The sequence below is a fragment of the Larus michahellis genome, chromosome 1 (assembly GCF_964199755.1).
Source record: "Larus michahellis chromosome 1, bLarMic1.1, whole genome shotgun sequence".
NCBI lineage: Eukaryota > Metazoa > Chordata > Aves > Charadriiformes > Laridae > Larus > Larus michahellis.
The window spans coordinates 54,673,815-54,687,688 of NC_133896.1; the positions used below are offsets into that span (position 1 = coordinate 54,673,815).

Consider the following 13,874-nt stretch of genomic DNA (forward strand, 5'->3'; position numbering starts at 1 on the left):
GGTGAAGCCACTCCTGCCCTGATATCATCGACTGGAGAGATATCACATACAGTGCAAAGAAAAAGTACCTTTTCCTGTAAAAGGAGGGGGCTTGTTCCTGTAATTTACAGCAGAAAAGTCCCCTTATAAAAGCAAAGAACTGCCTAGCACTTGCAGCTTGTACTTGTAGCTTCTCGCACTCCTGGCAGCACGGAAGATTTCTTTCTACAGCAGAACCCAAGTTTTATTCCTACAGCCGAACGAGGGTGTCTGAAGAACTGTGTAAAGGCACTAATCCTAGAGAGATGTTTGCAGAAGGCGGCAGGTATGTTGCACAGGGGGTGTCTCTGGCTAACTAAATAAGTTTCACCGTAGTAGGTCTAAATATTTCTAGAAAGTCCCTTGGGGGATTGCAATGAGGGACTGCAAACATTTCCCAACTGAAATATTTCAGTAAAACCTCTGTTTTCTACTTCTTATCCTTCCTATCCGCTACAGGGACGGTTAGTTTCCTCAAATTCAGCTCAAGTTCAGCTCTAGAAGGTGAGACAGATCTTAAATGGGTGTGAGAGAAATTGGAAAGAGCAGTATTAAATAGTGTAACAGATCCAGGACTCAGTCTCTGAGCTCATCGGTTTTGCAGGGAAAGGCTGATTTAAATGCAGATTTTATTCTGGATTGTTGAGCTTAAAGAGAAAAAACATGTCCTCAGTGAAAGACGGGAAATTAAGTGATTTAACTGAAAACGAATCCATCCAAAAATCCATCCGGTGGGTTAACCCCAGCCGGCAGCTAGAACCTCGCAGCTGCTCACTCGCTCCCCCCAGCTGCGATGGGAGAGAGAATCAGAAAAGTGAGAAAAAGCTCTTGGGTTGAGATAAAGACAGTTTAATAGGTAGACCAAACCAAAACAAGGACTTCATTCACTGCTTGCCCTCGTCAGGCAGGTGTTCAGCCACCTCCAAGCAGGGCTCCAGCATACGTCACAGTTAATTGGGAAGACAAACACCATCACTCTGAACATCCTCCCCTCCCTTCTTCTGCCCCCAGTTTTTTATTGCTGAGCATGACATCACAGGTAGGGAATATCCCGTTGGTCAGTTGGGGTCAGCTGTCCGGGCTGTGTCCCCCTCCCAACTTCTTGTGCACCCCCAGCCTGCGCGCGGGTGGGGTGGGATGAAGAGCAGAAAAGGCTTTGAGAGCTCAGCAACAACCAAAACCACCAGTGTGCTATCACACTGTTCCCATCCCGACTCCAAAACATAGCACTACACCCCAGCTGCTAGCAAAATAGTTAACTCCTTCCCAGCTGAAACCATGACATAAACAAATCCGAAATAGGTTTCAGCGGGAGAGGAGTGAGGGGGTGCTGGGAGAGAGGGGCAGGACAGTGCCTTGCAGGAGCCGTGCAGACTCGGATGGGCATAAACTGATGGTGAAGCCTCAGGCTTAGGCTTTCTCTGACATTGCCTTGCTGCATGAAGGAGCTTGCTGTCTGCTCCACCTTCCTCTGAGCTGCAGGAGCACCTCAGCCTGGGATTCTCTCTGCAGTAATAGCTGATATTTGGGAGCCTCATTAGGAAATAGGGCACAAAGCAGTTGTAGAAATGAAAATTACCTCGAGAATATACAGCTTTGTTCTTCTCTGTTAAAAACCCCCACACCAATACATAGCAAAGTTGATTTCAGTAGAACAGCCACCTGCATTTGCTGTTCCCCATGCTCTGCAGGTCTGGGTTGAGTTTGTTTTTCAGGAGTTGTCCCTGTATCCTGCCCACTTCATTCAGCCCTAATGATTGCTCAAATCCTTCATCTGTTTCTTTGCAAACCCTGGCCTGTGCAGTCCTCTGAAATGTGCCAGGCATCGTCTGGGAGAGTACCAGCTCACTTGTGCCAAAACTGTGTCCGGGAGTGTGCTGGGCCATCATGTGCTCTGGAGCCTGTATCCTGCCTCTGATCTATCGCCAGCGTGGATGCAGCCGTGGAGCCTCTGCTCACGTGGCTGTCTTTTATAAGGTACCTGTTTAGATTATGTGATTTTTTCCCCCCTCCATTTCAAGAATTCCATTTTCTTTTTTCCTCAGACAAATACTTGACACACAGCAGCAATCATCAGCCCATGAAGACAATCCTTCAAGTCTGGAGGCCTATCGTGATCTGGAAGGAAGGCTGAAGAAGGTGGAAAATGAAATAAGGTGAATCCAGTGACCAGAAATTACAGTGTTTAGTGTGACCCCTGATGATCAGCTGTGGCTGGTGTATGCTAGGACAGGTTGGACAGAAGATTACAAATAAGCCAGACACGAGGAGGGCTCCCAGTTAGCACCACATTTTCTCCAGGCTGTATTGGAAATCCAAAGCCAATTTACAGAAGCTGTTTGATCTACATCATATAACATGCAGATCTTATGCTTTCAGAGTATTTTAGTTGTACTATTTGTACTGATTCATAAAATCACAAACCACTTACCTGGCAAAGCACAGCCTTGAGAAGTTTTGGTATCTCGATTTTTTTTTCCTCTGGACTGATCAGGAATTGGAGGGAGGAAGTTTAGCTTATGTGTTTCTAAGGACTTTAATGGATACTTGCCTGCTGACTTGAGTGTGTTTTATCTTTCTTCCCCTGACAGACTGATGGACAGGGAGGGAAGAGTTTGGTCTGACTCTGTTGAAAGTCGACTACAATTTCTGGAGCGTTGCTATAGGTAATGTGATTCTTTATATTAAGAATATATATAAGAGGGGGAAAATTGTAAATGTTTCTGCGACTGTCACTGAAACATACTCAAGCCTTGGTTATGACAGCTCTGTCCTGCAAGGCAGACCAAATTTTCATTCTCCTGTTTGACTGCATTTTCATGGCCAGGCACGAGCTGCCTCTGCAACAGGTTTGTCTTGGAATGCAGATCGGGGCACATGACCAGGGCTTGTGACACAAAATCATGTCATGTTGTGAGGTGAACTTTCATCTCTGTGCAAATACTTCCGTGAACAGGAGATGGCTGCCTTAACAACAGCAGCTCTCAAGATAAAGGCATCCAGCCTAATATAGAAAGGGAGGGTGTGGGGGGGTGGAAAAGCAGCTCTGAGGACACTTTGAGTGGGTGTGCAGAGGCAGTCCTGGGTTTTCGTTGTGAAAACTGCCTTCATGAGCTAGACAAGCACTGAAGGAAGACAGTGGCTGGGATACTGTGAAGAAGAAGGGAAGTTGTTAGTTGAGAGGAAAGAAAAAGAAATAATAGCCTAAATAATAGCATCTTGGGAATAAAATGCCAACATAAATCATTCTCAGTGTCTAAGGCCACAGTGAACAAACTTCAAATAGAATAGCTGGATTTCCATACCCTTCCTGAATAGCTGTGTGGAGAAGAGGGTTTCCTGTTGGGATTTCTGTGAAGACAGGCTGTGGTATTTTAAAGTTTCTGATCATGTCTGGAGTATCTGTGGGTTTGTGAAGGGTTTGCAGGTGTGCAGTCACGGATAGCCTGGTAGTGGAGGAATACTCACACTTTCTGAAACCTTGGAGCTTTCTTCCACAGTGGCTCAAGTTTGAGACTTGAGCTGATGTAAGGCAAAGGTTCCCAGACACTGGGCCTAGGTTCAAATGATGACCAAGCTCAGTCACTTGCATCCTTGACTTTGTTTGCCTAATTACAGAAGGCTGTTAGGAAACCAGTCTAGATTACACCTCCCAAATTCATGTCCTCATTCTTGGTTTGCTCCCAGGTCTGTCTGCTTAACATAGCTTGATTTCTTCCATCTCTAGGCAGCATGCTGGATCTGATCATTATCAGATGCAGGAGACCAACAACCCTGATCCTCTGTCCCAGGAGGGATACAGGAGCTATCAGGAGTGACTATTGGGTTTTTCTAAATTTCATCTTCTCAGTACTGTCCTTTCACCCACAGCCAGTCATGTTCCTCCACTATGCATAATGCATCAACCACCTCCAAGGTTAGACAAGCTCTGAACACAACTTTTCTCTGTGCAGTAGTGAAGATAATTTAAATGACAGAGCAGAAACTCAATGGGATAATTCACAAGATCAGAATGTTAATATAAGGTAGTATGACTCTGAAGGCTCTGAAAAGAGGGGACAGAAACATGGGAGAGGAGGCCTCCTTTATATCAGGGCTGCATGTACTTGTTCTGAGATGTGTAATACAGAAGAAGACACAATTGCTGAAAAACTGTGATGAATGATAAAAAGCAAAAAATTTCCTGCACTTTTAGGGCGTGAGTCTGTAAGCGACCTAGGGTCATCATGCAAAGAGGGCTTTTTTAAGCTCTAGTGGTATCACCTAAAGAGCAGGCATTGGAAATGGGAGAATCTCACCCGCTGGAGAAATAGGAGACTGACATTACCCAGACATCTTTGGAGAAAGGAATCCAGGAGAATAGAACTCCCTGGATGGTCTGGGTTGTTTGGTGATAATGTTTTTATGTTAAAGATGGAGAAAACAACTACAGAAAAGATGAGAGTAGATTCTAACAAGTGGAGAATACTTGTATTTTCTTCAGGTCTTCAACTTCTGAACCTTACAACCCACCTACCTTTCTTCTGATGTAAATAGTTTTCCCCTTGATTTGAGCATAAATCCCAGGTGGGGGGCTTTCAGGGGAGGTTGTTAAGCTCCCCTGGAGTTTTTTCCTGGGTGCTCTGCGCTTTCCCACCTCACCGCTCTTTTGCCAGAATTCAGACTATTCAAGAGGGGCCACTGCACTGTTGTACAAATAAAGAGATCTCACAAAAGAAATCTGTTTCAGAGCATTGGCTGGAGAGATGACCCAAAAAGAGCGTCATGAGACAGAGGAGCTGAAAAAGAAGATCAAAGAGCTAGAGGCAAAGTAACGTCTTCATTCAGATTTCTGATGCAATGTGTGTTTCTACACTGAAAAGCCACATACTTCTTGCTTCCTCCAGTCATTAGGGACTCTGTTTCTGATCAGACAGCCTAGGCACCTTCTCCCCAGACTTTCAACCTGCCAGCGTCTCTTTGTAACTGATTTCTGGAAGATGGCTTGGGTTGTTCTGGAAAGGAAAGGAGATATTCCCAGGGCAAACATGTTAATAAGAGAAATCAGCCTATAATGATTGACTTGAAATGCCGCTCTCTGACCAGATTCCACTGCGGTCATGCAAAACTGAGCTGAGAAAGCACTATTTCCCACACGAAAGCTGCTTGCCAGCTACCCAGTGGAGAAGTGCATTGTAGAAAACATGAGATTAATGAAATAGATTCCTAACATGCTGTAAAATAGTTATACTTACTCATCGTTTCAGCTTGTCTTAGCTAAGTTTTTTAATATCCTTCTTGCCCTAGACACAAAGAACTCCTGTCTAAAGCGATGAGCATGCACAAGGACTCTGAGAACATGAATGACGTTTCACGTTTGTCTGCTGTGCTGCAGATGTATGAGATGCTCAGGCTACGTGACTGGCAAAAATTTAAGACAGAGTGTGGTTTGACATATCAAACTGGCCATGGCATAATTAAGGTTTGTTCGTGTCCATTTGCTCAATCTGAGTCTTGTCAAATCAATATGGTGTAGCCAGTATAGCAGGCTTTGGGTATTTCTGTATCAGACAGGGTTGGGGACTAAGTTTGGGTCTCTGATTTTCCAGTCCAGCGGGGCCTGTGTAATACTGTAGAGAGCAAACTGATGGTAACCTGCTTCCTCCTGCCTTTCAGAAGGGCACATTCAAATCCCAGTCCCACATCTCACCCATGCTAAGCACAAGTGGGAAAGCATATTCCAGTTTCCTTATGGTTAATGCTTTAAGTAGTAGATGGGAGACCTTGTTCTGATGTCTGACTCGCTGCTCTGATGCTGGGGGGATCTGAAGAAAAATAGCAAAATGGTGCACCTTAAAGGATGAGACTGAGATGAGGCCACTATTAGCATTGGTTGTGAAGATAAGGCCCCACAGATGCTGAAGAATGGGCTTCAATATGCAAACAGCTCGATGAAACAGTTTATTTCTGAGGTATTGAAGACATATTTCAATCAATTAGTGGCCGTACAATTTACTCTAATGCAGTTGTGGTTTCACCATTTGCTTTCCATACTGCACCTCTTGTTTCACTGGGATTGATGCTGTAATCAGCTGTTGTCTTTGCATTGCAGGAGCTGTTTAATGCCTGTGAGAAAGATATAGAGCAGAGAACAACTAGCATATTTGAAGTTCTTGGCATTTCACCTTCGAATGATGCTATGACCAACAGCAAAGAGGTACTTTATGTTTCTGTGGAATTGGACCCAAGTAGTGGGATAAAAGGGACATCTGTGTCTGCCATTCATTTAGAACTTTGCTTCTGCTAGAGACACTGCTCAAAATATGTTGGAAATGACAGTGGGGATAACTTCTGAGCTGAGAGGGATGGGGGTGTGGAAAGCTGAGCTCCAGCAACCCTTCTGTGTCCCACAATACACAGACATACAGTGCATGTCTGAATTGTCCATCTGGCTGAGGCACATATACAAGTGCAGAAAGCGTTTTTCAGCCCTGTGTTGCTTTTACGGGACCTTCCTCCAAAGCTTGAAACGGGCAGCTTCTCCATTGTCAATTGACACAATCTGAGAACCAAAAATTCCCGGTGCTCAGGACCTGCACTGCTGGCCACACCACATGCTAACAGTCTGCTTCATGCTGTGCTTGGCTTGTAGGCGATGATGCCGGCAATAAGGAATCTCTTCAGATATCACTATTACCAAAGCGACACAGAGTTTTACAGCAAAATTATCAGCGTAAGTAAAGATACAGCCCAGGAACAGGGGCGGACGTTCAATTTTCTGGCGTGTCTGTGCAGCTTGGTATTTAAAACAGTGGGAGGTCTCCGTTCTGGTTGGGGTTGTTTTCCCCTTGTGGTGAGGGTCTTCCAGCCCACGTGCTCCCAGAATATACTCACAGGCATGCACAGAGGTACACGTAACCTTGCAACAGAGGCACAAAGCTGCACTGTGAACAGTGTGGAACAGCAGGACAGTGCCTGTACCAGAAGAACACAGTCCTACTGGACCCCAAGCAAGGTGCAAAGAGCAGGGCCAGTGGTGGTGAACAGGGTCAGCCACAGACTGGTGATCACCGGGCAAACCCACAGTGACCAGGCAGGTCAAGACCAAGCTGGGAAGTTGGTCTGTGGGTCAGGGTCAGCAAGGTTGGGCACAGCACAAGGATCCCAACACCACAGGCAAGCACCCAGCCACCACTGACCTTGAATCAGCTCCCAGGCCAAGAGGTGGAGGGTCTGTGGGTGGAGACGAGGCTTCTCATAACTCCTTCTCACACCACCCTTTCTGCCAGCTTAGCTGTTCTCGCAGCAGTCAAATCCGAGGTTATACGGCCATAGTCTGTCAGAGCTGACCTTGAACACAAGCAGACAAACCCCTGGGGAGGAAGGGGAAAGCTTGCAGAGACTGTTGGTGTGTACAGAGCCCTGATACTTGCTATCCAGACTATAGTCTAGTGGGTTTTTTTTCTGGGAAATATAGATATATGTACGTCATATGTATCGCATATATATGAAGAGTCCAGCTTCCTCCTTTTGCAGCTTGATGGGCCTTTCTGAAAGCTCAGTCTTACCAAGCTCTTTGCAGACATCTCTATGAGGGAACAGAGACAGTTGCTGGATGCTGGAACAGTCCAGAAGCCAGGACTTGGTAAATAAAGGACCTTTAAAGTGACCTTGCGACCGCTGCCTGTCCCACTCAAATGGTACCATCAGCTTTGACAAATTAAGTTCTTCAGTGCTTAGTTCATGTGGAGCAACTGCATAGAACAAGAACAGGGAGGCAATGTAACATCACATCAACATAACGTTACAAAGCCCTGAAAACTGTTCTCACTTGATTTTCAGCACACTGGCTTTGACCCAAGACCTGCCCCTCCAAGACAGTTCGCACAACAGTGCTGCAAAGTTTATTGTTTGCTGCTTCTTCAGGACCCACCGGTTAAAGCTGCATGGAACCTACAGGAAAGCCCAGTGCAATATTTAGAGCACGTGGACAAGAAAGACCGTGAGCTCTGGGGAAAAATAACACTTCTGTGGCCCATAATGAAATGTGGGGAAGAAGTTATTGTGAGAGGTGTAGTCTGGGATGAAAACTAGCATGACTTCAGAGTCAAGCTACTCACTTGTATAGCCAGAAGAGGATGAAACAGTTGCTGCGCAATATGCTGCTTTTCTTTCTCCCATGAACTGCCTGCTTTTCAGAGCTAGTAAGTTAGATGCTCCTGGCTTGGGACACCTAGGATAAATAACTATTACTATAACATGTATTAAAAATTGAAGATGTTTGCCTCAGCAGCATGCCTACAATTTACGTAATATTTGTTCCTTGCTGTCTCTAAACAGCATCTGTGTGGAAAGAGAATCTGTTTCTCCAGCCTACCTTACCTGCTTTTCACAAATGCTTATGACATTGTCACATAACAGTGGGGATCTCAGACACCATGTGGAGGCACTTGCCTCTTCACCAACAGGATGTAGTAGGACCAACGTTTTGCGAGACCCCTAACAGCAAAGGTATCACTGCCCTCCCCTGCATCGATAGCAGCTACACAAACTGCAAGCTCATGCTTTCTGATAATGAATAGGCAGAGAGGATGAAGATGGCCTGTTGGGGAACAGGCATCCTTCTTGGGTAAAAATGTACTTAGCTGGGAAAGAGAACAAGGAACTAAAAGACATGCTGAAAAGGCAATGACGAACTCTCAGAAGACAGGTATGCATACCCAGACACAGACACTGAGGCCCACTCTTACATGCCAAAAGGCCACTTGTGTCCAGACAAATGCTACCTGCCTGCTAGTATTCAGCTGCTTTCACACATCTGTACAATTTACTGCTCCATTGCCCATCAGCTACTTACCTGACACAGCTCTTGATCAAAGGGCTCTAAAAGTTGTATTTCACAGCGTAAGGGGGAATGCAGTGAGGCAAATGCGTGTTTATGTGCTCGTGTGACAAAATGTTCAGTGCCAAATAAAAAAAAGACTGGAAATCCTGCTGTGTGCAGGCTGAGTCCTTTCCTCCAGTTCTGCTTTCTAGTCCAGCAGCGTCCTTGGCTGCACAAACTCCCTGGCATTTTCTTGAAGGCCACTGGAAAGAAAGGCAAATTTCTGTGCAGCTCTCTGAGAGCAAATCGCTCTGCTTCTCTCAGGAATCCACTATTCTGTGGGCATGTTGCAGGTCACTGACAACGTGAGCTGGGATCCAGGCGTGTGTAAGAAAACCAGCTTTTAGAAAATCAGAGTATTCTGAGAAACTGACTGTAAAAGACCTTTACTGGAAATATTTATTGTGGAATAGAGCAAGTGAATTGAAATTATATATGCACCATATTTCCTACAAATTTTGCAAAAAGAAAGAAACACAATAGTTAGTTTTTCATACCTTGTAAGGTATTGCAGACTAAGGTGGGCAGTGCATTAACACTTCATCTTGTCCAGGCTTTAGAAGGTAAATGACAGGGCAGTTGTCCACTACCAGCAAGTAGGAGCTTCAGCATGACCCTGAGCCAAATGCCATGTGATTATATAGGTGTAATAGTACATATATGGCAAGTGGCCTTGCTTTATTTGTTACCGGTTTCAAAATTTTGTTAGCCTAATTTTTAAGACCCTGTGGCTCCTTGAGTCAGTCCGGTCCTGTTCTGTAGATCAGTTTTATCTCTGAAGCTCATTGCTTCTGCAGCTTCTCGTGTATGGTCCTCTCCTTTGATTTTTCTTTCCTTAACTTTAGTGTCTTTTTTTGCTGGCTTTAGGCTAAAACACTCAAGTTACAAAGCTTGATATTTCAAAGGCTGACATAAAGCTTCCAGAAGGCTACAAGCACTGCTGCATCTTTTCTAGCAGGTTTCACACACTTCCTAATCTCTCTTAGCAGCAGGAGCAGACTTTTCGCTCTATCTGTACAGCACCTAGCAGAATCCAGCAGACCTGGGCTCTGAAGTACTGCTGAAACATCTTTTCCCTGTTACATATGCTCATCTGATCTCAAAGGAGCAACAATTTCCTCCTCCCTGGAAAAGGTGTCATTTGGCCTAGGGTGCAGCAGCAGCCCCGAAACAGCCTCCTTCCTGCGCAGCTACAGGATTTGTAACCGTTCACCACAGACCAGGTACTTCATCCATTAGCAAAAAAGGTCCACTGATGGCCACGAAGTGTCTCTGTGTATAAAATTTCACCATTGCCAGACTCTCCTGGTGCAAAGGACAACATCTAGCCCGTGATTCAGCACAACCTCTTTTCCCAGTTCTTGATGAGTTGAGGGTGAGATTTCACCTGGGCTGAACATGCACCAGTGTGGTGAGTTAGACCACACATTTGGTGTGAGTTGCATTCCTTAAACCACTCCTACCGGCAAAGCAAGATCTGGGATTTGAGTGTCAAATGTCCCAGCTAAGTCTAAGCACTTTGGGGCAATCAACAAAACACAAATGTCCTAGAAGGGTCGCTGGGGGCAGGGATAATGTTATGGTGGCTTTTGTGCTGTCCTGAGATAGCCTGAAGCCTCTGAACAAGAATGTCCCTGAAGAACAGGTTGAGTCACACAGATATACCCTGCCTTCCTCCATGTTGTACATGCAATAACCCAGGGTTGTCTTCCCTTCCTTCCTTGGCTCTATATGATCATTAAGAGACTTAGAGAAATGCTACTGCTACTGCTGAAACGTTGTTCTCCCACAGCTTCTTACACCATGTACCTCTTGGGGACAAGCAGAGTCTTCCATGGCCTGAGAAGTGTATATTTTCCACCACCTCCTCCCCTCCCTTTTCATCAGTCAACACAACCATGCAAGAGCCTTCCCCTCACTTGGTCTCATTTGCTATCTGAACCAAGCTAAGACAGGTCTGACCTAGGCTTTGTTCAAATCTCAGTGGAGACTCTGAGACCCTTTCCCCGCTTATAGATTCTTCAGCCAGAAGAAGGAGGGCAAGCCTACCCGTATCTCTACACCTTACATTTCACAGGTGGATGGCAAACGATGGGAGTCTAAGTTTGCTCATCCCTGCCAGAGACAACATCTCCTGCAAGACAACGGCTCCGTACAAATGAATTCACATAGCCAAGTGGGTTAGATCCTCTAGCTGGTATCTGGAAAGGATTCCTCTGTGTTACGCTATCATCCTACCAGTGATGGAGGATTATCCCTGGAGATGAGACACGCTGCCTTTTCTTCAGCTCTACAGGATGCAACTAGTTGCTGGCTCAGTCCTTCAGACTTTGGTGGGAGATCTGTCTGTCTGCCCCGACCAAAGACCCAGCCCAGGTGTTCTCTTCCCTTCTGCTCTCCCCACTGCCCAGAGAGGAAGAAAGAGCCTGTTCCCAGTGGAATTTGAGAATATCACTCATATCCTGTCAGAGACACTGACTGAAACATCAGCAGCACACTCAATGCTCCACTTCTGTCACCCAGCACTACAACTTGTCTAAAAAACCAGTTTTTCTAGTATCTGCGCTGAAGTGAGAGGTAAAGGTTAGACCGTACCACTGAGACATAGTTCAGACGAAGAGCAGAAATAATGCAGCAGGCTGTGGCCTCCTCCAGCTTTTGGGGTGTTCCTGAGAGCTCTCTCTTCAGGCCACTGTACAGACCTGGTTATTCACTTTACATGCTAGTAAACTGCAAGGCCAGCTGCAATGGGTAGATGGGAACTATCCTGCATTTGGCTTCTCCTGCCTCTCCTGCACAAATCTGTCACTTGTTCTGACTCTGAAAATCTCTGATCCTGCTCTGCAGCACCAACACCCCGTAACTTCAGTGACCCTCAGTGCTTCTGGTGAACTGATCTTACACTGCATTAGCTAAGTAATTTGGAAGAGACAGCCAACATCTGAGATCTCAACCTTGTGCATAGCTGGCATCTATTGCTCCATAACCAAAAGAGCCCCAATTTCTGGATCTTCTGTCAGAAGATAAGTATGCCAGCAGTTATAATCCACAGATATCTGCTTAGCTGTTAGCTGTGTTTTGAGCTTTTCTCTCTGCGTGATGTTCTTTCATTTATTTCACGCATGCAGGAAGCTTTGGTGAGAGAACAGATGGGTCAGTGAGCCAGGGGATTTGTGTCTTGTCCCTCAGTTTCTTTCTAATAGCTGCAAAAGACCAAGGTTCAAGGGTTCAGGCACATGGAGAGAGAAAGTGCAAACAGATGCTTTGGCTCTGAGCAAGTCTCCTGCACATTGCAAGAAAGCAATGTGACCAATAACATAGGAGGCTCAGCTCTTGGAAGAAGGAAAAACCCAGCCTTGTGATTATCCAGTGGACCCCATTCAGATCATTAAAAGTACCTGGTCAATGCTGTTAGTAGTGCCCTTAGGGTCTTGTGATTTTTTTTGTTTTGTTTGTGGTTTTTTTGGTGTAAAAAGTCAGTTTGATGATAATGAAACCTAGAGGTCCTGCAAGATGGATGTCATCTCTTAGTTCTCCCAGAGCAAATACTTTGTAGACACTCAGAAGCTCCAGCCCCACCACTGTGCCTTCCCCTCAGAGGGAGAAAGCCTGGCCCCAGACGCAATCACCACCACAACTAGTCAGCACCTTGGTATTTTTCCCAGATCTTGCACCAACACATAATTAGTACTTGGATTCCATCAGTAACTTCTATTTAGAAGGTTTTTCACTTTTGAAAGCAATGACCAGACTCTGGTTAAATGCATGGAGACACGTCCCAAGTGCTTATTTTCCAGAAGGGTACCCGAGAAGGCAAATAGCAGCTATTTCGCCAAAATGTTTCCTTAGAAATTTGTTATTCCTCACGACAGACTCCTGTGAGAATTAAGATCACTCAAATGCCAACATTGGTAATTTTCAAGGAATGACTGGTCCATTGACCTGAGGAACAACGCTGAGATCTTTCATGGCTGAAATGTTTCAAGCAGTTTAGTTTTCTGCAAGGGTTTGTCTTAGGATACTGAAACCAAATTCTCACCCCACAACACAGGATAACAGAGCAGAAACTAGACAGGCATTTACACATGGAATGGGTTCAGCCTTTTCTTGTTCAAATAATTCTACATCAAGAGTTTCTAGAGGAAAAAAACTTTTTCCTTTTCTATCCTGTCCACATCCACAGACAGAAACATGGTGGCATACTTTATTTTCTTTGCTGAATGCTTTTCAGAAACCAGTGAGACAGCCCTGAAGTGTGAAGCCACTGACCACAAGTCAGTGAGAGATGTCACAAGACTGGGAGACTGTTCACCCATGTGCAAAAAATTGTCATTTCTTTCCTTCACCCCTTTCCTTCCCCCACCCAAATGCACACAAACCGAATGATCAAACAAATAAACTGGGTGAAAAATGCATAGCTCCTCAGCTGTCATTACCTGCTCTTTTAGAGGGCTAAAAGAGCAACAACATCAACAGCATACTATTGATGGACATATGCTATTTTATATTAGGGTTAGCTGTGCTTCAGAGCAAATACCTGTGGTGTGAATTATTGGACAAATTTAACTGGCATTTGACAAGTCATATATTTACCAAGCACTATTTTTCTAGCTAGAATTGAACAGTGCAGAAAATATGCTAAAGACATATGCAAAACTGTAGCAATTCAAATTCCACATGCACGGAAACCACTACACCACACGCTTTTATTCCTGAATGACTCCTTGAGAGTGACAAACACTGTCAAAAGCAGAGGCAACTGTTTAGGAACTGAAGAGGACTAAAACTTCTCTTCTCAGACTGGTTTGGATTAAATAATTGACGATATACTCTGAGAACAGCTATGTGTGGCGGGGACCAATTTTCCTAAACATTTCTAACATCCTAAACAAGTTATTGCTTAATTCCTATTGTTTGCTTACACTTCTGTTGTGAATCAAGGCTGTCCTTTCAAGTCTGGAGTATATCAGTCATGGAGTTTAATCAAAATATC

At 45.0% G+C, this 13,874-nt stretch overlaps 1 protein-coding gene across 2 annotated transcripts; it reads left to right on the plus strand.

The window, feature by feature from the left end:
- Positions 1-26: 26 nt before the first annotated feature.
- On the plus strand, positions 27-8,997 carry LOC141739700 (uncharacterized). 2 transcript variants are annotated; one of them, XM_074577460.1, is made up of 8 exons: positions 118-304; positions 2,064-2,174; positions 2,610-2,684; positions 4,748-4,828; positions 5,305-5,479; positions 6,110-6,214; positions 6,650-6,730; positions 7,840-8,997. In XM_074577460.1, exons 1-8 carry the CDS (start codon positions 285-287, stop codon positions 8,089-8,091), a joined length of 900 nt encoding a protein of 299 aa, XP_074433561.1. In that variant the 5' UTR covers positions 118-284; the 3' UTR covers positions 8,092-8,997. The 2 variants fall into 2 exon arrangements, with proteins under 2 accessions (XP_074433570.1, XP_074433561.1); XM_074577469.1 differs by lacking the exon at positions 4,748-4,828 and having other exon boundaries at positions 27-304.
- The last annotated feature ends 4,877 nt before the right edge of the window (positions 8,998-13,874 follow it).